This window comes from Dermacentor albipictus, chromosome 1 (assembly GCF_038994185.2).
Source record: "Dermacentor albipictus isolate Rhodes 1998 colony chromosome 1, USDA_Dalb.pri_finalv2, whole genome shotgun sequence".
In the NCBI taxonomy this organism is placed as follows: Eukaryota; Metazoa; Arthropoda; class Arachnida; order Ixodida; family Ixodidae; genus Dermacentor; species Dermacentor albipictus.
The window spans coordinates 241,140,805-241,163,605 of NC_091821.1; the positions used below are offsets into that span (position 1 = coordinate 241,140,805).

A 22,801-nucleotide genomic window follows, 5' to 3' on the forward strand; every position below is an offset into this window, starting at 1 on the left:
ACCCACTATTGCGCTTAAAAATATTGCACTTTTATCTCGAATAGGTCGTTTGTTCACTCTATCTTCTGGTTCACAAACACAGTTGAAATCACCCAGTAATATGACCAGCTTATCGCATAGCAGGTGTTTTTCCATTTCCTCAAATAACACTCGCCGGTCATGTTCCTTGTTCGGTGCGTACACGTTAATCACCCTCCAATTTTTCATTGCGAAGGTGAAATCACAAACAATATAACGACCACTTTGACTGACACTCAAAGATTCCTCAACAATCTCAATAGAATTTCGAAGAAATAGAGCACAACCTGCTGACAAGCCTACTGCATGACTTATGGCAACATTGTACCGATTTCTAAAAGGTGATACCATGCGATCACTTTGTTCCTGCGTTTCTACCTTTGTCTCTTGAACTGCTACGATATCCAGCTCATTTTCTAACAGCAGGCGACTAAGCTGGTACTGACGTCTCCTAGACGCCAGACCTCTGACATTTATCGTCGCTATGCGTAGTGCTGTGCCTGATTTTAACGCCATTTCTTTTTATATATTCTGCAAAATGATCGCATTACAGTACCCCTTTAGAATCTGAAAAATTTGTTAGCATAGTATAACACTTACAGCGAAGATGAACCTTGTAGACACATCACGTATGCAGCACAATGTGCGCTATAGGCATCTTCTAACCGGAAGGCTTCACGACACTTGCAAATGAGTTTGCTCAGAGTCCCCACGTCTTCCCGAAGACCCCAAAAGGTTGCGCTGCGTGGAGAGTCGGCGTTAAGACGGAGGTTTTTCCGCCGGCCGCCGCTCAGCGGAAAAATTCGGCCTCTGCTTCACTGAAGACCGTCTTATGCCGAGTCCCTTCGGCGGTGGTTCTGTCTCTTCAACTTCTTTGTCTGCTTCCTCGACGCTCTCCTCCAATGGCCGCTTGGTGGACTGTCCAGTGAGGCTTTCGACGACATCCATGCAGGTCTCTTGGGTTTCTTCCACTTTTGTATCCTCGCTGATAGGTTGACAGGCGTCCTTCGATGTGGTGGCTTTTTCCATGGCCTGGTCTTTGGTATCCCGTTCGCGCTCTGCTGGTTGACGCCTTTCCTCCAAAAAGGGTTTGTTGGCTGCCAGCGTTACCATTTTGCGGACTGTGGTGTCTTTTGACGGCTTCGAAGCTTCTTCAGCGTCGTTTTCATCCATGAGAAGTTCGGATGAATCCTCGCCACTCGTAGGCCCAGCGACGCTGGCGTACGTTTTAGGGCATTGACCTTCTTCATGTCCGAATCTACGGCAGGCACTGCATTTTGGAACCCGGCAGTCGCGGCGAATGTGCCCCGTTGCATGACAGCGCAGGCACATCGGCGGACGGCCTGATACGACCACCAAAGCTTGTTCACCTGCGACGTTCAGCTGGTGTGGTAGATCTTCCAGCTTAACGCCTGCCTTGAGACGCATGGACACCAACCTGGTTGTGGACCCCTTGTCACTGATTCCGTGTACTCGCCACCGCTCTCTGCTAATGTCTGTCACTTTTCCATAAGGAAGGAAGGCCACCCGCACGTCATCATCTGGAACGTTGTGCAACAGCCAGTGCACTTTCATCTTTACATCTTGGTTTCCAGGATCAATGACGACGCAGCGCCGGCCCTTGACCTTCAATTCACTCGCGGCGAGTAACTTCTTCACGGCTTCGGCATTACTGAAGGTTACGGCCCACACGTGGCTCATCCGATACGCCCCTAAGGCGATCACTTCAGGAAGCAGCGACATACCAGACAACGCGTCGCGAAAATCTTCGACTCGGTAAGGCCGCGCTTGAACATCTCCGTGAAGAAAAACTGTATTAACAACAAAACGACCTGTTGGCAAATTCGGCAAAATCAACTCGTAGCCTTCTTCAGATGAAAAGTTCCTGTTGCCGCGGCTGGCAATAGCCGCTGTAGCCGCTCCGACGGAGCCCGTCATCGCACGTCCGTCACGCTCGGTGGCCGGAAGTAGACGCCCTCAGCCACGAGTTCGATGCTTCAAAGCGGTACAAAAGCGTCTCTAGTGAATGCGGTGTTGCCTTAGAAACGAGCTGTTTCTAAGGCTCAGGCGTGCGTCGCTTGCTCAGGCGCACATTTCGTTGCCGCGCCGAACGCGGCGCTGCTCGACGCTCACCGCGTCCGATGCGGGGCGCGTAGTCGCTGCGCCGTAGCCCACTGTCTCACACCCCTTGGCGGGTCGACTCTTGAAGGCGAAGCTTAAGCGTGCTCCAATTTTTTGTCACTTCCAATAACGATATTCAAAAGGCAGATACAGAGCACTATGTACTTGATTGTCATCTTTTTGCGCTGAGTGCTCTTTTCAACGCCAGCGGTCCGCGAGTTCCGCGGCGCGTCCTGAGCGCCGGCGGCACCGGCAGCGTCCAAGCCGGCAGCATCTGGCGAACCATTTGGCCGAGATGATACTTGCAATGAGGTTCTGTCTGTGACGGGAAACTATTGCGTCCATATGGACCAGTGCACAGTATGGCGTGGCGCGGTGTGATGTGATGGGGTGTGCCGTTGCGAACATGCACTACACCCATTTTAAGATTGCTGCTAAGATCATCTCCAACCTATCCCCTTTGCCGGTAGCTATTTCATTCTTACATCTACTCTCGATTACGGGAGAACCAGCATTTTTTTAATGCGTAAGCATTTCTATGCCTACGCAACGAGGAAAACCGTCCATTCGTCCGTCAATGACGTAAGATGAATTGCTATAAAGAAATTAATGTACAACATAAAATGAACTCTGCCGTTTTACATGCCAAAACCAAGGTTTGATTATGAGGCACGCCGTAGTGGTAAAACAAAATGAATTCGAAAAGGAAAAAAAAGTCGCAATTTCGCCCGAAAGGCGAAGCATAGATTGCGATAGCAAATTAGTGGACAGCTATAATGTAAGGATAGCAGTTTTATCGGCCGTGTAAACTTGTAAGCACAGGCATACTGAATCCTTACCAACTAGCTCAGCTTTTTGTCGTTTCAAGCATGGTGTAACGCCCGCTCAAGCAAACGTGAACTCATCTCACTCGATGACCGCGGAAACTTGCTGTCAAAACGCTGCCGTGAGGAAACGTGGCAGCAGCAGCGAGCGAATTGAACTTCGTGCTGCCGCTCGCATAAACGCGAACTAAGCCACGAAGAGACAGTGCAGCACGGACACGGTGCCCGTGGCAGATGGCCTTTCAAGATACAGCGGCCCGGCCGGGCGCGCGCCGGCGCCCGGGCTACCGACGAGTCGATGAGTTGATATGGTGTGATGAGGGGTTATATATGGGTCTCATTACGGTCGATAATGGTTCGACGCGGATGGAAAAGGTGCTAAATATCGATAAGGGTTTATAATGATCGGAGAAATTTTGATATTGTTGATGAGGACCGATAAAAGTTTTAAGAGTCGGATCATGTCCGATAAGGTCAATAAGTACAGGCAGAGTCCTGTACAGGTAAGGGTGGATAAGGATCGCATAGGTTGCGATAAGGTTGATAACGACTGATAAGAGTTGCTAAATGGTGGATCGAGTCCGATAAGGCTGATAACAACCGATAAGAGTTGATAAGGGTCGCATCTAGACCGATAAGGTTGATAACGACCTATAAGGATTGATAATAGTATATACTGGTTGGATCAAGTTTGATAAAATTGATAATGACACCGGGCTGCTTGGAGTTGAGCAAGTGTCACAATGCTACGCATACTTCGACAACTACAGTGGAGTTTCTGCGTGATTTTTTAAAAGTCCCTCATAGTAAATATTCTTCTACAAAATTTACACTCCTTGGCTTTATTTTTATTTTTCGCTGCTTTCTTTTTCGCTTCAGGCAGCTGAAGAAAAATTCCTTTCGCAGGAACTCATTCTGCTGAGACCCTCGGCCACAGAAAGTACTCCGCGCCTCTTCCTCACAACGAACGGTACTAACCTTTACGCCCTTTTCGTACACATATTTCACTCAGTCCTAGAAAGCGCCCGCCACAACGCTTTCTGGGCGTATGCCCCCCGAGCACAGTCTAAGCTTTCACTTCTATCAGTTGTGACCCGTGCAACATGCGGTTGCTCTCTTTGGTGAGCTTTCTGCACTTCGGGAGTCCCTTATATATAACCTACTCCTTTAACAGCTGCTTCGCGTCAATATATTTCTCGATAGTATCTGGGTACTGCTTGTATCGTCTTGCCAGCAGTATCGGTGCTTATTGCCTTCTGGCTGATGAAGCCCTCGTCTCGTATTACGTAACTGAACCAAAAGTCTTCCGTGAGCCTTGAATCAAATGTTCACAACTTCGTTCCTTGGATGCAGTTGTCTCAAACTTCATCCTTCCTTGTCGTCGCTCCACATCCATCTCCGCATCCACATTTCAGCCGCTTGGATATTCTGAATGTTAGCGTCCTTCATTGGAGACCGTTTTGTTTCTGTACAGCAGCTTGTTGTGACATCGCTTTGCAAATTTGACGTTCGGCATTGTCAAAGAACCCTTGAAAACACACTTCCAGTCTTTCCACCCTGCCAGAATTCTCGTGGCGCTTAACTTGAGCTTTCACATGAATTGATTGCGGCGTCGTTAGGCTGTGTGTTCTATCTTGCTTTAGCTCATCCTCAATTTCTTGAATTCGGTTTTACGATTCTGCTTCAACACATTATTTTGGCGTAGCACATAAACCAATGCCATCTGAGCAAGTGATGCTCTAAGGTACATCTCCCGTACGGGGCTCCGTCAAAATATCGATCTGAAGTGGAGGAAGAGGAAGGAAGAGGAGAGGAGAAGAGGGAGAGGGTTTAGTGCTGATTCTTGGTCCCACTTGTCTGTGATGTACACAAGAAGCTTTGAGGAGCTTTATTGAAGAGGGTTAACAACTTTGCATTTGGACCCGAGTCAACAACGTTGGGAGAGGACAAATGTAGGCGAAAAACGAAGCGATGTCATTACCTATCAGCTATCTTTTATCGCACGCGAAGAAAAAAAGAAATGAAGCAAGAAGCATGCAGCCAGAAATATGCACGATAACGACAGAACTCGGGCACCTCCCATACACGTGGCGCACATGGGAGTTCTTTAGCGTACAGCGGCGCTCAAGGCGCAATCACACGGTATTGAACGGGCGACCAATGCAAAAAATCCTCAACGAATTTGCGTGCGGTCTGGTGTCGCTAAATTATTGATATGTTAATCGTTGCAAACAAGAGTTCCCAGCCGCATTTCGACCAATGGGATGCTATCAAGACACCATTTGGAAGTGTGAGATGTTACCTAAGACTGCCCTTGATGCACTAGCCTGTTTGGCTAATGTTGAAACGTCCCTAAGTGGGGGGAATGCTGTAAACAGCACACTTACGACAGAAAAAGAAATCCTTTCGCGTTTCGTTTCACGTCTGGAAACCGCCTCGGTTGACTAACAGAGGCTTTACAAGCAAGCTTGCTACGGGCAGGAAAAATAAATAAAATAAAAGAGTAAAACGAACTCCGGCTTATTCTGAAGACTTTTATGCGGTGTGATACCTATAGGGACTCGCAAGGCCTGATTGAAAGACGACGGCTTGTCGCGACAACGGAGCCGTCCTCCAGTTTCGTTTTCTTTTCTTTCCTTTTGGTTGTTGCACATTTCTCCATTTCCAGTCTGACAGCCGACTCGCAGCGACAGCCGATAGCAGCACTTCCAGAAATCCCTCATTCTGCTGTTTGTGCGAGAATCAGGCTTGCCGCATATAATGCGTCGAGAAAATTCGGAAGAGAAGCCCAATGAATCATTTTGCAGTGCCACACTTGAGACGTTTCTAATGCCATGAGTTGTACAAGAGTGTATAGGCTTTTTTAGGGTGCGATGGGGGGGGGGTGGGGGGGGGGCGGATGCACATCACCAACGCACTTGGTCATTATAAAAGTAGAAAAATAAGTTATTCCCTGTAAGAGCAGCTCTAAGTTCTTTAGCAAACAGCGCGAATAACGGGTCACAGAAAAGAGACACATGACACAGGTATTTTTTCTGTGTCCCGTTATTCGTGCTGTTTGCTAAACTTGCTCGTACCAACAAGCCCGGCTAGCCTAAGCTCTAAGTTGTAGATTACGCAGTGTAATTTCCACTTATTCTTTAAAGGGCCCCTCACAAGGCCACATAGAAAATTTTGGTTATACGCTGGGAGTTTTTACGTGCATCGCAATAATTTTTCAAGCTGGTTCCTTAATAGCCGATGTAGAAATATTGCAGTGTCGCGAACTGATCATTTCAGGAGGCGAATGTCACCGCCAAGATAAATAAATACTCTCTCCGTTTGCCCCGTCGAGCCTCCGTAAGCGAAATTCCTTCCCTGCGTTCTCCCATACCGGAACCAGAGGATCGCGTGACAAGTACATCACGGAACTCCCCTTATTTATTTTTTAGCTCTCTCGCGATTTTGTTGAATGGCGCAGTTCCGGTAACGATCTCCCGCGCGCGAGCTGTTGCGTTCGTCTCGCTTCGCGCAGCGGACGATTTTGTGCGCTCTGCACGAGAACACCTGATTAGCAGTATAAGTCATTGCATCACGAGCTCTGAGGCAGACGCGGGAGGATGAAAGAGCATGATCACGGCCGTTACAACACGATAGAAAATTACCTAGTTTCGTTCTCTGCGCGCGCGACTGCGAGACGTGGAAACACTGCAGGCAGACGAAACAGAAGTATATATCTCTTGCTACGGTATCCGCCCCCGGCGCAGGTGCGGCCCGCGACTACGACACGGTAGTTCCTTAGGACCAATTAAAGTTTCTTGTCTGTCTGTCTGTCTGTCTTGCTACGGTACGAAGTAAAACAAAGACACGCAGACATTGGGTCCGTATGTTTTATTATTTTTTTGAACTTTAGTTCGTCTATTGAAGCAACAGATTAAATAAGTGATATTGCCTTAAAAAGTCCATCCAGAAAGGCGAAGCATCGTTAGTACACATGAAGTAAGCATAGTAGTTTTAGGAGCGGTATGAACTTGTAAACATTCGCTTACTAACTGAATTAACAAGCATGATGTCACGCGCGCACAAGCAAACATGAACACATCTCACTCAATAACCGCGCACACTCACTGTCAAAACACTGAGCGAGAATGCGCAGCAGCAGCAGCGAACGAATTGACCTTCGTGCTGCCTGTAGCTTCAACGCAAACTAAGCGGCGAGAACAAAGCGCACACGAAGCTATCAGCACTCGACTCACTCTCCCCAATGCATCGCACATCGCTTTCAAGATCGAGCGCGCGCGGCCTCGCAGTAAGCTGGCGCCGCCGGAGTAGAACGTTCCCTCTCCTCCCGGTGCCATACGCGCGACTGAAAACGGCACACTTCCCCCGGCTCTCCTCCCTGGCGCGCGCGAGATCGCACTCTGTCCAATGCCTCGCAGATTGCTTTCAAGAAAGGGGGCGCGCGGCCGCGTCATAAGCAGCCGCCGCTGGGATAGAACGCCCCCCGTCTCCTTTTCCTCCCCACGGTGCCTTGCACGCGATGGAAGTCTACGCGTTTCCTCCCAGATTTCCTCCCTTGCACGGGCGAGATTGAGCCACAATTGTATGCGCACCCTAGCACGCTTTCACTCGCACATAAACATACGGTGCGCGGGCGATGTTATCGCCCTTGGACTTTATCGTGAATTTCACGGTGGACAGCAGAAATGCGCCTGGAGTGTCCATATAATTGCTATCGCAATAATTCTCGAAGTCACGTGTCACTATGAGCGACGTCACAGCACAGTCATGTACGTAGGCGCACTTGCGCGATATATACATCGGCTCTCCGACTGGGAGTGCGGCGCCTGCGAGTAGAAGGGCAAACGACGTTTGGTTTGAAATTTAAGCTCTTTGCGTCTCGCGTAGCAATAATACTTTGCAGGCACGATCGCTAGCGCGCATTGTATGTACTGCGCTTGTGAGTTCGGAATGGCCAGACATGGTGAGGGGCCGCTCGCGAGGCACTTTACGTGCATTCGCGGGCTTCTTTCACGCTCGGAATAACACTTCTATGTAGCTTATTATAATATAAAAATTGCAATACCTGAGAAGTGTAATAATTAATATAAGAATAATTGTTTAATTAGGCGGAATGAAAAAATAATTTATCTTCAAGCGACGGCAAAAACATTACCTTGGTTCTGTCCAGCTATGTGGCATTCGTATATATTTAGTTTGGGTAAAGTTAGCTGGGATGCAAAGTGCCTGGAGCGGCCAGTCGCGCGGAAAGTTTACGTCCATTTGGGGGCTTCTTTCACGCTCGGAAAAATACTTCTATGTGGCACGTATTGAGCCACAGAAAGCTGTATCGGGAGTTTTTCATGTCGCTCTACAATTCTCTCATTGACACTTTTATTCTAATTATAATATTTGAGAAGTTGATTAAATAATTAGGACTGATCATCTAATCAGGCGGAATGTAAAAATTAATCTGAATATCTCCAAGCGACGGCAAACGACAATACGTTGGTTCTGTCCAGCGACTTGGCATTCGCATATTTTTAAACTCTGGCTAAAGTTAGCTGGGACACCCTGTATACTTGTCTACATTGGAAACGTTTTCTTGGAAACAAATGTGGATCTACACTTGCGATACATCATCATGTGCTACATATATTTCAGGCATTAATCATGCAGTACATCTATATTCTGTAACATTGCTGAGGGAGGTACATAGTCGTGCATATAAAGAGTAGAAATAACGATCTTCGCTTACTGTGGCAAGAAAACGCCGAGCAGTGCGATATTCGCAAAGCAACAACGTCACCTTGAGAATGGCACAAATAAATTTCGTCCCCGAGACTGGCAGTTATCTGCTCGCAGTCACCATATCACCAAGACCAGGCGATGTTGGTGAATATGTGGAACTGTATTTAGTGTGAGAGAAACACGTGAATTGCACCTTTTTCATCTCTATATATCACCATAACCCTGTGTCGCACCTTCTTCACCGCCGTAGCTTGGTATCGGCTCCTCACAAAGCGGCTCCTCACAAGTGGGGGAGGTGCTGCGTATCCATTGCAATATCTGTCGGGAGAAGTTGAACGGGTGATTTCAGGAGAGGAGAGGAATACGCGCAATTCAGGAACGAACTTGACACTTGAATATTCCTCTTAATCGGACAAATATAAGAACTGATTTAGGGCCCATTCGTTAAATATGCATTCAACTGGGTACATTGATTCTAAGTAGCCATGTACAACTGTTGGTAACTTTTTTTTTTAAAAGGTCGCCAGGTTGCGGCCCAAAACAGTCCATCTTTAGCGAAATGTCGTCAAGTGATAATGATGATGACTTTCTCAAAATTTTTTTTCTTTTTCATGTTTTAGTTGTTTCAAGAACGCTTCCTCATTGTTTTTTACACTATATAAATTTAAATTACCTTAAAATGTAAAAAAAATCACCTCATGTGGTTACAAGGCATTAAACACTCATTTTACGAGGAACAAGGCATACCATTCAGCAGGTAGAAATCCTTCTTGTTATAAGTATACAACTGAATGAGAAGCAAATAGATGTCGAGGTCAATGAATTTAGTTCTGCGCAAACTGGGGCCGGGGGGGGGGGGGGCTGATAGTATAGCTGGCATGTTTCGTTTCTTGCAAGCAACGTTTGACGAAAAAATGGCAGCCGTCCTCTCAGAGCTGCTGTAACAACACCCGCATGAGATTCATGTTCATTTTCATTAGGATAACATTGATCTTGCGATAAAAGAATATATGCACATGCTACGCGAATGTGCTGACAATCCACTGACATCCGACTGGTCTTACCAAGGATTAACGGGTCCCTGGCATTACTGGTCCATCGCGTCTACGAGATCTTCCACGGCCGAATGTGAAGCACGTGCGCTGAATTCGGGAAAAGAAAACAAGAGGGGCGTCGGTGAAGCCTGTTGCGAAGTCGAGACAGGGTCCTGAATGAAAGACGCCCATTCTGCTGTCAAGCGAACACCATGCGTAAACCTTCTGGAAGATGTGCATTTTTAGAGGTGTTTGGAGGGAGGATATCAAATCTCGAAAGCGCACACATTGAATGCATATGCGAAGAAGTTCATTCGCAGGCGTACACAGCTGGTTTGTCCAAGCACTAGGGTAGCGATTCTAGACGATAGCGACCGGCGGAGAACGCTGAAACTGGAAGAGCCTAAGAAGAGACTCGGGTAAGAAACAAGCCAACAAGACATTGTCAAAGGTCGCTTGAGTGACACTTGAGCGATGAATCCTTCACATAGGTCACGTAAGGGATCTCTGTGAGGGCTCCATCGTCAGTTAACGGGACTCTAAAGAGAATTGTAATTTTGGTTGTAATAATAAATCACGGCTCTGCAATGCCAAAAAAGTATCGAACTAAATAGGAATATTCAATAAAAATGACATTATGACGAAACGTTATGCGCTATTTCAACTAATTGATTTCAAGAAAAAACTATTTCCTAATATACAAGACATGGTATGCGCAATTTCAGTGCGCACAATACTGGAGGTAATATATTTTTTGTTGTTGTTGAAAGTAGCGCTTCGTATATATACAGGGTGTTTCAGCGAACACTTACAAAATTTTAAAGGTTGCCTGTGGCAGGTAGCTCAGTTCTAGTTTGTGAGCTGGTCTACGCGAAGCGGTGGACACTACTTGCAAAAAAAAAAAAAAAAAGCTGAAATGCAGAATCGACTAATTAACAAGAATTTATCAATTAACTTTTAGCTAATTATCTTATGACCCATATTGCAATTTACAAATTCAAGCAGTGGACTTCGCAAGACGGATCCACTTGGAACGAATTCTCAGGACGACACCAGTTTCGAGATATAAATTCGCGAACTTTACAGAGAAATGCATTGGCGTTCCACTTAATTTGTTAACAAAACGTCGTTTCATGCACTGAAGCACACAAGTAACTGGAATTCTCCGCAAAGTTCGGGAATTTATATCTCGAAACTGGTGTCGTCCTGAAAATTCGTTCCAAGTGGATCCGCCTTGCGAATTCCACGGCTAGAATTTAATATGGTCCATAATGTAATTAGTTAAAATCTGCATTAGTGAATTTTTATTAATTAGTTCAATTTGGATATCAGTTTTTTGTGCAAGTATTGTCTGCCGTTTCGAGTAGACCAGCTCATGAACTAGAATTTTGATATCTGCCACAAGCAACTTATCATGATTTTTGAAAGTGTTCGCTGAAACAATATATACTTCAACTTTTCGAAAAAAAAAAAAAACCTCACCCGCACGAGGCCCGATGACTGCTTATATGGTACCATCGGGGCTACTTAAGCAGCCTCGCCATGTATCTGTATGGTTTTTACTCTCTCTTCGCACCTCAGTACTTCACCGTGTTCTAAGTAATTCGTTCAAGTTTTAGAACGCGACGTCGTCATTCCTGCCCGGTGCGCTGGTCTCCTGGTGGCCACGGTACGTCAAGCTAGGACCACTGCCCGTTAGGTAACGGCGAACGGCGAGCTATATACGAGGAACGAGAATTCGGCGCCGTAACAGGTGAAACGACTGACTGCAAGGCTCCCGAGCCGAGACGCTGAAGGCGAAGCTTCGTCCTTCGTGGCTTCTCAGTCGTTTTGCACTCAGTCAAGCTGCTCGCCGCTCGTATCTCTGCGATAAACGCTTGTAGAAAGCGTGAAATCTGCGCTGCTCCCCGATGGCCCTGAGCTTGTGATGAGCGGGCTGTAAAATAGGCTAATCTGAAGCCCGCTATTCTTGGTTCGAGTAAATAGGAGGGAGATGAGGTTGGGTAAGCGTGATCGGGTCACGGTTCTTAGAAAAATAAATCAATGCAAAGTGACGCGTACGCAGGGAATAGAGAAACGTGATTAACGAGGATGAACAAACCTCACTTGCGCAAGTCCTCAGTTTTTCCTGCATGCACGCTTCTTAGTTTCTAGTGAATGCGTCGTCTTTTGCTCTGATTTCTTTTTCTGGAACTAACTATTAGTTCTGTTAAACATATATCTTAATTATTCTTTTCCCTGAAAATATTTTTATTTTATTTTGTAATGACAATATGTGACTGTATGGCTAAATTGTTACTTGATAACGGTGACCATGTGCGGTAACTCTAAGTTAAGATAGGTAAATTTTTTTTCCGTTTCAAGTTTATTTTTCATGATTATAAGGACTCATGGAGCAACCACCTAAAAGCTACTGCACTGTACAGCTAGGTGGTGGCGACTGCCCCCTTCTTTGGCCGCATTAAACAGTGTTTTACTTGGAACATACTTAATCCAGAACAAAAAAGAAAACACACACACACACACACACACACACACACACACACACACACACACACACACACACACACACACATATATATATATATATATATATATGTGTGTGTGTGTGTGTGTGTGTGTGTGTGTGTGTGTGTGTGTGTGTGTACACAACTCTAAATGCGCATATTTGGTCGAAAAATTTGACCAGTATTTATGGAAGGAAAAACTCTGTGTAAAAATTTTTTCCTATCACGTGGGCAGTGCCGGGCACGCACCCCTCTTTCATTCGGTCCGATAGCATGGGGTCCTTTGTGCAGGTCCGGCTACGAGGATTGATAACGTGACGACTGGGACAAAGGGATCCTGCTTGCTGCCTCAGCGGGAAAGCCCGTACGAAGGCTCTCGGAAACGCTTGTCGGGGGCGTCGGTTATCTCGTTTTCAGCCGACCGTAAAGTACGCTACGCGAGAACATTCTGCCGGCACGCCGCGAAAAGAACTGGTCGCCCCTCGGCAGTCGCCCGTGTGCTGGGATTCTAACCAGGTAAGCATTCCGCCAGTGCTTAGAGCTCCCCTGTTTCTGGCGCAGGCTGAGGCCGCCGCCAAACGAAGGTTCTGCTGTATGCGCCTCAATCGGGCGCGAAGCCAGCCAGCCTCCACTGGTCCCCTGTGTGTGGAATGGCTGTTGGGAGAGACTGTGTCCTAAGCGGAGCAGTGGCGGACAAGTGGCCTCCCCCTGCCCATGTTCCGCCGCCCACGTATACTTAGTGCTTGCAACAATCCCGCTATGTATAATCTCCAAGAGAACAGTCGCCTGGAACTATAGAGTACATACCGTTGACGGATATCACTTTGTGTTCTTCGCTGATGTCTAGTTTTTTAGCAGTGTTAATGCTGTTATGTTGTTCCTGCAATCTCGCACCGTTGATGGTGTGTGAGCCACTATGAACTAGGGATAGTGACTCACACTCTGATGGCATAATCGGTGCGCAGTGGTTGGGTGAAGTACTGAATCGCAGTTGTCAGGGTTGCTTCGCTTATGTGCGCACGCGAATCGTATCGGTTGTGACGCGTGGATAGGCGATCGTAGCAGCAGCGATATGGCGGCGAAACTTCCAAATCGCAGGCGGGCGCGTGAGCCTGTGTTCATTCTCCGTATGCGCGCTGCGACGAAGAAACACGGTGGTTCGTGTTATACAGTCGCAACTGTCGTAGTGATTCTGAGTAGTTACGTGAGGACAGGTACTCAGGAACCTATTTTGTTGATTAAGACCCCTCCCCCTTCCCGACCCCTGGAAAAGCCTCCACGGTCTAGCGCACTGTATTTCGCGTAATTAAAGTGGCAGAAAGGGGAACGTTGCGGCTTTCCTTGAACAACGTATCCTGTTCAGTTCTCTTTACCAATCCTAGCTCCCTCTTGCACAGTTAAGATCAGGACGAAAGGCAAAAATAATGTCCTCCCTTATTATCAAGTTATCGGATACAAATAGAATGGCGCTGACGCGTATGTGAATGTCTTCCAGCCGTGTTGTTCTCTCCCATGACAGCGTTGACCGAGTGCGCATCTGATGCAGCCGTTCGCACTCATTTCCTTCTCTCGACATTGCTTCCAGCGTGCGCAATGTCCGCGTTATTAGCATCAATTGGTTCAGCGCTATAAACATCAATTTAAAAAAGTCATAGCGATGATGGCGTTATAGAGCGGCCGCACGCTGTTCTTGTGCCAGCCAGCTATGCAGGATGTCTGTCGGAATAAGCCTTAATCTACTCATATCGATATTGTAGTAATGCTCGAGTACCAGCCATATCGGTCATGCGGGCTATTTCATGTTAGATAACAACAATCAACAGCATGCATAGGTATAGGGAAGCCTCAATGCAACAAAATGGATTCCGCTCGCGTTTCAACATAGCAGGTTATGCTGCAATTAGCTGATGACAGTGATGACGCTCGTCTAAGCGCAACGGCAGTCAGTGGGACGTGGTGCATTAGTTCCTTACATAAACGTTTCAATTTCTGTGGCATTAAGCGTTGTTTAGTGTTAAAGTGCAAGGCATGTACTGAGACTTGCCCAATGTTCCTCAGCAGGACCCTGTCTGGAGAATTCATATGGGCCATGAAATGAGGTTTGAAGAAACGGTAAAGGTGTAGGAATGGTCTCATGCAAGGGGAATTTACCATCCACACGACTGTTTAAGAATGTTTACCAACCTACACAGAGAACCAGCGCGAAAAAGCAAATTTTGCATTTCAGTGGTCAATTCGTTCGCTCATTTGGTTTCCCCGGCTGATTGGTTGTTTCAAGCCTCCTGGCTTTTTGAGTTTCTCGGTAATTCGACTCCATGTTAACCACGATGCTGTAGCCCGTCATTTAGCTACGTTGGCAGGAGAGACAAGGCGAGTGCACTGGTCAGATGGGAATTCAGAGTTGGAAATTTCTGCGAATTAAGAAGTTTCATTTTTGATGAGGGCAGTCTGCTCCTCTGTACATGATTCTGCTTCCTTCAGCTCGATAGCGAACTTTACTTGCCTAATTTAAAGTGACGAATATGTTCATGTCCGACGTGGTCATTTCGGACAGCTGGGACCACATTATTCTTCGGCGCTTGACCAGCTAAACAAAGAAGGTACGTATGCTCGAGCAGCGTTATCACGGCGAAAAGGTAAGGGAGCTGACAATTGGAGGAGAGGGATGGGGCGAGGAAGGATGTTTGACCATGCGCACGGGCACTTGCGTCTCTCAAGCGCTTACTTCAGGCAGCGTCAGCTTTTGTTCGTTTCTTTCTCCTTTTTTTCATCGAGTCTACATCTGAGAACAACGCGGACAAGCTAAGGCGGGAAAGTGAGAACATTTCTCGAGCGAGATGTCCGCTAGATTTTTTTCGTTAGCCATTTGAAACATCCTCGTGCCACTCGTTGTGCAGAAAAAAACAACCCCATGGACTCGACGCAGGTCGACAGCGGGGAGGGCGCGCTGGAAGAGCGTCCCCGCAACGCCGTGCTTCTGGGCTGTTCTGCGGCATCGATGGTGACCACCGCAGCCGGCCTGTTCGCCGGCATCTTCCTTCACCCGGCGCTGCTGCTGCTGCTTGTTTTTGGAAACGTCACCAGCATGGCACTGGCGATGCGCTTTGGCTACCGGCCTCACGAACCGTCGGCGGACGAGACCAAGGCCACCGTCGGCAGGGCGGTCGTACCTGTCATCCAAATCCACCCGCCCAAGATGGTCACCGAACTCTAGCGCAGCTGCCGGACCGCGGAACGCCGATGAACGTTCTGTTTGGGCCTAACATTCGCATTGCGCTGAGAACACGTGTAGGCAGTGTGCCCACTTTTCGATTACGTGACCAGTGTGAGCAACTTCGCCGCGCGAAGTTGCCTGCACTGCAAACACGCGTATACACGCTAGCGACATGTCGTCACTTGAATTTCATTTGTGCGGAAGAACACATTGCAAAACATACTGCGCGATAGTATAAATACTGCGTCGGTGCGCTGGCGTTAGTCGTTCGCGAAGTCGGTTTGCTGTAACCCAGAAGAATCAGGGAAAAAGGCACTATGCTATAGTGATCCTACATTAAGAAGCTAATGCCATCGGACAAGAGGGCCTTCTGAGAGCAGTTTATTCCTAATCCTCTCGCACACGAAAAAAAAAAAGGAAAAAATAGCTGCTCCAGTACTGTGCGTGCGGCATGTGCTAAATTAAAGTTTTAATTCTTTGCGTGTTTAGTTTAAACAGGGGTCAGTTTGTGTATACTGCTACCGTGGAAAAAAGACAGGAAAACACAATGATGCTGGATCAGTCTTTCAGCGTGACAAATTACGTTTCATGCTTATGTTTTCTCTTTTTAATGCGTAACCATGCCGGTGTTTTGGTGTGCACTATTCGACCGACTATCCAGGAAAATGAATATAAAAAAGACCAAGAAACACACACACACACACACACACACACACACACACACACACACACACACACACACATATATATATATATATATATATATATATATATATATATATATATATATATATATATATATATATATATATACGAGGGTTGACCCAGAAGTAAGGTTCCCATCAATTTTAGCAATAGACAATATTGTTTATTCTCATAGAAATTTACATCATTGGAAAGATGAAACCTTGCTCTAAATTTATACATAATCCCCATCGCTTTTCACGCATTTTTATAGACGGTGCTCCAATTTCTCTATACCAATGTCGTAGAAGTCCGCCGCCAACGCATTGAGGAAGCGTTTCACCTTTGACTTCATCGTCGCTCCGGAAGCGTTGGCCACTCAAGCGTTCCGTTAACTTGGGGAGCAAGTGATAATCACTTGGCGCGAGGTCTGGACTGTATGGTGGGTGGGGCATGACAGTCCGCCCAAAGTTTATCAAAAGTTCCTGGGTTTGACGAGAGACGTGAGGTCGGGCGTTGCGGTGACGCAGCGTAACACCGGCTGCCCGTCGTCCCCGCCGGCGGTTCTGGATAGCATCGCCTGAGTTTTCTTAGTGTTGGACAATAACTGTCTGAGTTTATTGTTGTCCCACGTTCCATGAAATCGATCAGCAATATCCCCTTACGATGCCAAAAAACACTGGGCATGACTTTGCCAGGAAAAGGAGTTTGTTTGAACTACTTTGCGACTGGTGACTGGGTGACGCCACTGTTTGGAGTTTTGCTTCGTTTCGGGAGTGAAATGAAACGCCCACGTCTCCAGTAACCATGGAGTCCAACAATCCTTCCTTCTTGACACTTTTGAAGAAACTGATGAGTGCAGTCAAGGCGTTCCTCCTTGTGGTCTGATGTCAATAGCCGCGGTACCCATCGAGCACAACACTTGTGATACCCCAATTTTTCAGTCAAAACTCTTTCCACTGCTACCTGAAGGCATCAATGTTGCCGGATTCGAGACCCTCGTTATGGAATGAACGAAAAGAAAGGGAGTTAACCGAGGGGCCCGATTTTTTATTAAGCAAATCATAAAAATCCAACAAACATTGACACCAAGGACAACATGGGGGAAATTACTTGGGCTTAATAAATGAAATAAAGCAACAATAAATTAATGAAAATGCATATATATATATATATATATATACACGCATTAAGAATAAAAAGAAAAGAAATAGTATGTTCGATTCTTTTCCTAATGGTTCTTGCCGCTTGTTCTAGGAGATCTGCGAAAGCATTCAGGAAGGAAAATATTATCGAAATGAAAGTTCACTATCCTCTGCAAGCGGTTTCTTTGCCATGTAGGTCCGATCCATTAAATATTTGGCTGGAATATAATTCCAAACAGTCAATAAACCAATAGCAATCAATCTGTTTTATTAATTAATTATCGAGAAGCGCGCGCGCACATAATATTTGTACTTGGGCCCATAGTCAAGAGGATATTTGCCGCTCAAGAAGAAGAAAAGTCATCAGTTCAAATAGCTGTACCGCATGGAGAAATGAACTGAACAGAATTTAAAGTTATCTCGAAGCAATCTCAACACGGCCTAATTACAGCGTACCCTAATTGGTTTACCGCAAGGCAAGTGGATGTGTCTGTCAACCGCAGTAAATACGGGCGAGAAGAAACACGTGCAGCGACTCTTGCAGCCGCATGTATAACATCGCGCTACCAGAGGTAGACAAAACACGACGACACTCGAGTAGTGCGCAGTGTCAGGTAAATGCAACGCGGCTCCTGCTACAATTCGCGGATGCAGCCGTACAAGCGTCGACATTGTGTGGCTTTTGCAAACGGTGTTGCAAGTGGAATGCCAAATCCGACACGAATCGCAGCTTGCTTCGGCGTGGTGTTCCTGTTGGAGCGCCCCATTGGACCACTACACAGCGTTAGCCATATATAGTGTCACCGTCAACATCCTATACACGCATGCGGGAACCACTCTGGGGACACAGGCGGCAGCGGTGGCTGTTTACACAACGAGCGGCAGAGCTTCTGTTTACGACCTCGAAGTCCTGTGAGAGCACGGCACGCCTACCGAGCTCGAACGATTTCGGTGGAGTTTACATCGCCATGGGGGCGAGAGAGAGAGAGAGAGAGAGAGACGCTTTTATGTGCCGTGCCTTGACCGCGGGGAACTTACTTGGAAGAGAGAAGTGGCTTGTGGGAAAGGAAAGGTTGGCGCTATCTTCTGCAGCCCTTGAGGCAGCATGGCTCAGCGCTTTACTTGGGGACAGCCACGTATAAGTAAAAGGCCTCGTGAACTGATATATATATATATATATATATATATATATATATATATATATATATCGAAGGCACAGATGTTGACCAGTCAAGAATCCGGTTGGCTACCCGACGCTGGGGCAAGGAAGAAGAAAAATAGAAAGAAAGGAGAGAGAGAGAGAGATGGGGGGCAGAGAGACGGTCACGCGGACTGCATGCACGGGCGTCTTTCACTCGTGAAAGGAGAATGCTTAAGCAAACCCAAGAGGAGGGTCTGGGGAGACCGAATTCGGAACGCGCCGAGTGCGCGTCTTGCAATAAACCAGCTGCATTTATCATCACTCTCCTCTCATCAGCGGTCTACCAGAGCCGGTTTCCTAAGTCGCAGTCTAGACTCGTGATAGTGGCTCCGAACTTCACTTATACGGTATATGTAATCACAATCATCACAGCGTTGTTTTTAAACGAACTTTCCACGCGTCTATGTGGAAAGTTTGCTTTCCGCTTGCGAAGCACACACGCGCCAAGTACAGGCTTTTAAAGAGCAGTCCTTCCTCGGTTTGCCGTTTTTTCTCCAAAAGCGGTGCGTGCGTTTCGGTGCCGCTTTCTTTTCCCTCCGTTTACTGCACAACGCGCGGCGAACGAGGCGATTGACCTGGTTGCCGGATAACTCACTCCGAAAAAGCATATATATCTGTATATACGGGCGGCTGTGCGCCTTGAATGCGCAGCTTATGACGACATCGCTCGTAGCCTTCGGACTTTGGCAGCGCGCCCGATGAGCGCTGCTGGCATTGACGATGGATTCTCGAGACTCGGACGCCGCACCGAGAATAAGCAGGCCCTTTTAGTGGTGGCAGTGCTTTAAGGACCGCTGTGCAGTGCGGAAGCCGGCAGCCGCCCTTATAGCTGGCGGTGCGAGTTAGTATTTCTTTCTGAGCGCGGGCGCCGGAACCATTGTGTTTCATTGCGAACGAGACAAAGGAACTTCCCACGCTGCAGCGTCTAATAGTGAGTGCTTCACTTTTTTTTATCTCATATTGAACTGCGGCCCGAGCCGACATGGTTAGAACGAGCAGGCTTATGCACGCGCTAAAAATTATTCAATGTATCAAGTAATTCGAAATACCCACACTCGCCTATAACAAACTTAAACGAACCCTTGTGATGCGTTCTTTATGCACGAATTTCTTATCTCAACTGGGACTAAGAAGCAAGCAGGGATCTGTTGATTGAAAACAAAACGGCACGTGCAGTAGACAGCAGTTTCTGCCTGTGCCTTCAACTCTTTGTCAGCCTCATTAAGAAAGGCGTTCTCGGGGTGCGAGATTGTGTGGACGTGCTTCACTCGATAAAATAATAAATGACAAAGAACAATAAAAATAACTCTACTGAACACTGCGTTCGCGACATGCAAGCGTACTTATGGTGTTTGCAGCGGACGCTCAAAGATCAATATATTCAATGTCAAGCTCACTATTAGAGAGTTTTATTGCGTGAGTTTCGGTCAGGTGGTTTCGCATGTTCAGTATGCAGAATGATTCGCTTTTACTTGTTTCGTTATGTCGGGGTTTGACTGTTTAGGAATCGAAGCCGGAGCCATGTGGCCCTCAGCCCGCACACCATTCCGCACGACGTATACAGGTGCACCGTCTTTACAACTGTACTCAAGAAGTTTGTCAAAGAAGCTGTGACAGTAGAAGATTCTCTATGCGAAAAGAGGCAGACTGTATGCACTCGTTGGCCGTGAAACTTAGCATATCTCTGCGAGAGCCGCTGACGTCACAACAGGCACGCAGTTTGTGACGTCCTTGCCTCTATATCTTTGCGCAGAACGTACGACCTCCGTTTGCGATATTCTTTGCTACTACATACGCTGTCTTTCTCTGACAGCGCCAACAGAGTTTCTAAGGGATAATATGCTAGTTTAGTCTTAGTTAACGAAGTTAACGCCTGGCATGGTCAGAATTTATAGAGAAATTACAAATATATTTCTCTATCGTGAGCTTGTGTGGCAGAGCAACAAATAACTTCGTCTTGGCGGGGGCCTTTAATGTAGTTCCCTGACTATGCGACCTCATCATGCCAATCAATTTTCTAAAAAGGGTGATGAATAAATGAAATAAAATTTACATTAAAAATATAATACGACGAATTTCCAGAAATATTAAGCTCGCATGTTAAGGTAAATATACCGGTAGCAAGTACGTATTCTCCGCTAGCGATCTCCGACTATCAGGGAAATAATAACAGGGCGACCCACCCTCCTGTCTCAGACGATTCAGAGACTGTACTGGTAACGCTAAGATCCTCGCCTGCGTCATAGCCGCGTTTATTGTTCCCAATGCACGCAGCGTTGTTAAGAAGTTTGCTGATCTGGAATTCCCGCTGCTTTCAGAAACATGGTATTGATAATAGAAATGGGGCTTCACTGTGGTGTACATACTGACGTAATAATTGTCCCTGGATGTACAATGTCTAGTAAGGACCTTGATTCACGTGGTGGATGAGTGTGCATCATATTAAAGGATTCTGTGCACGCGGCCTTAGTTGATAGTGACGTGCCCGAAACAGTTTGGTGCAAGATTACTTTTCAAAATGTTGCTTATCTTGTCGGTACAGTGTATCGGCCACCCTCGACTTCCCTTGAATTTCTGGAGGGATTGAGCACGTTCTTTTGTACCCATGTAAAAAGGAACACACGGCTAATTGTGGCCCAGGACTCCATTCTACCACATATAAATTGGCTGAACCTAGCTCTTCCACGGCGACGTTGAGGTGTCCAGTGGCGATAAATTATTAAATATAATGTTTTCTTTTAATCTAACGCAAATCGTTCATCAAGACACAGGAATAAATTCTACATCACGATCATTGCTAGACCTAGTGTTTCTATCCATTAAAATCGAAAATTATTCGGTTGCGATAGAGGATGGTATATCTGATTATAAAATGATTTTAGTGAGTATAGCCGTTAGCAAGATGCCTGTCACGAAAGGCTGTGTTAGAGTAACAATAAAAGACTACGCGTGGATGACAATGAACACTTGATTCTTTTGGAATTCGCGCTTGACGATTTTAAGCAAAACGCCAACAACAAAGCAGACGAGCTGTGGAATGAATGCAAGGTATCGGGGTCGAAATCACTGCGTGGACCGATTTGTGCGATCGCGTAGAGAAAGAATCGCGCAGAAATTCCTCTGGGAGTTGTCTACGTATGTGCAAGCATTGTGCCACTTGCTCATCTCCATGCAGCCCGGTGCCGTTATCAGTGTTATGAAACGTGATCCGGCCAGTACAAGCGACGCAAGGTGAATTGATGACGCAAGCAAAGTACTGCAGGTGGCGGCGCTAGGTGGCACTGATGACGTCCCGATCATCATAAGCTATTATCACTCCTTAGCGTCTTGCCCGTCCGTGTCGAACCATTATGAACCGTGACCAAGCGTACTCGGGAAGCGGCACGGACGGATCAAACGTATTCTGGCATGGACGCTCGGGCCGTATCGTGAAAACGATCTGCGATGCGGACGGTCGACTGCTGATAGCTCCGCGCGCTGTGTTTTCGCCGCTTCGCGTTGAAAAGAGTCGCGCGGGCCCACATCTTGAAAACGATTGGCGAAAGGGGCCGGGTGCGGCATGTGTTGAGAGCATCCTGAGCGCTGTGTTCTCGCCGCCTCGTTCGCGTTGAAGCAACAGCCAGCACGAAGGTGAAGTCGCTCGCTGCTGCGGGCTCTATCTGGAAATCGATCGTCTTACGGGACGGACGGACGCTGGGTAAGCATAGAAATGCTTACGCGTAAAAAAATTAAAACAACAGCGACCTTGGGTTAACCGCGGTGTTATTCGCATGAAGATAACTCTAAAGCACGTGCGCAAAAGGAGAAAAACCTCCGATGAAGTATCGAGACTTCACATTGACTTAAGGCGCGCTCTGGTGCAATCTGTGAAAGTTCTTCGACCAAGCACTGAGCGGCTTCTTAAAAAGTTCCCCACAAATGTTTTGGAGATATTTCAGAAACAGAAAAGGTAAAATTGTGGAAATAGCGACCGGGACAGGAAACATGAAGACAGGCGAGCACCTGGAGTACATGATAGGCTATCCAATGGAAGAACTCGTAATCACTCGAGGGGGAGTACTTATATTGCTCCTGAATTTAGGCGAAAAAATAGCCTGTTGGGCCCGACGAGATTTTTCCTGGATTTTTGAAGCGCTATGCGGAATCGATATGCGATTATCTTATGATAATCTGCGAAAAGTCACTGCACACGCATTCTTTGCGACAGGACCAGCGCAGTGCCGTTGTTATACCGGCAAACAAAGGCGGTGATCGGAGACTTGCAAATAATTACGGTCCTATTTATTTATTTATTTATTTATTTATTGTACATACTTTCAAGGC

At 46.8% G+C, this 22,801-nt stretch overlaps 2 protein-coding genes and 1 long non-coding RNA gene across 6 annotated transcripts in view; 2 read left to right on the forward strand and 1 right to left on the reverse strand.

Annotated features, from left to right (window-relative positions):
- Nucleotides 1–15,948, forward strand: part of LOC139054309 (uncharacterized) — a 56,832-nt gene extending 40,884 nt beyond the window's left edge. The window contains exons 2-3 of one of the 2 annotated variants that reach the window (XR_011511117.1): nt 12,526–12,750; nt 15,132–15,948. This is a non-coding gene — a long non-coding RNA (uncharacterized lncRNA). The remainder of the gene's footprint in view (nt 1–12,525; nt 12,751–15,131) is intronic. The other variant, XR_011511118.1, reaches the window with a different exon arrangement.
- The window catches only part of LOC135901589 (uncharacterized), a 62,666-nt gene that overhangs the window by 18,594 nt on the left and 21,271 nt on the right, over nt 1–22,801 (reverse strand). For 2 of the 3 annotated variants that reach the window (XM_070531124.1, XM_070531125.1), the window contains exon 1: nt 619–1,974. In XM_070531124.1, the coding sequence (XP_070387225.1) occupies nt 778–1,956 (1,179 nt within the window). In that variant the 5' untranslated portion in view covers nt 1,957–1,974 and the 3' untranslated portion in view covers nt 619–777. Of the gene's footprint in view, nt 1–618; nt 1,975–8,926; nt 9,012–22,801 lie in introns of those variants that run through there. The other variant, XR_010564192.1, reaches the window with a different exon arrangement.
- The window catches only part of LOC135901585 (uncharacterized), a 99,511-nt gene continuing 95,213 nt past the window's right edge, over nt 18,504–22,801 (forward strand). The window contains exon 1 of the mRNA XM_065431408.1: nt 18,504–19,409. The gene's annotated coding sequence lies outside the window, so the exon portion shown is untranslated. The remainder of the gene's footprint in view (nt 19,410–22,801) is intronic.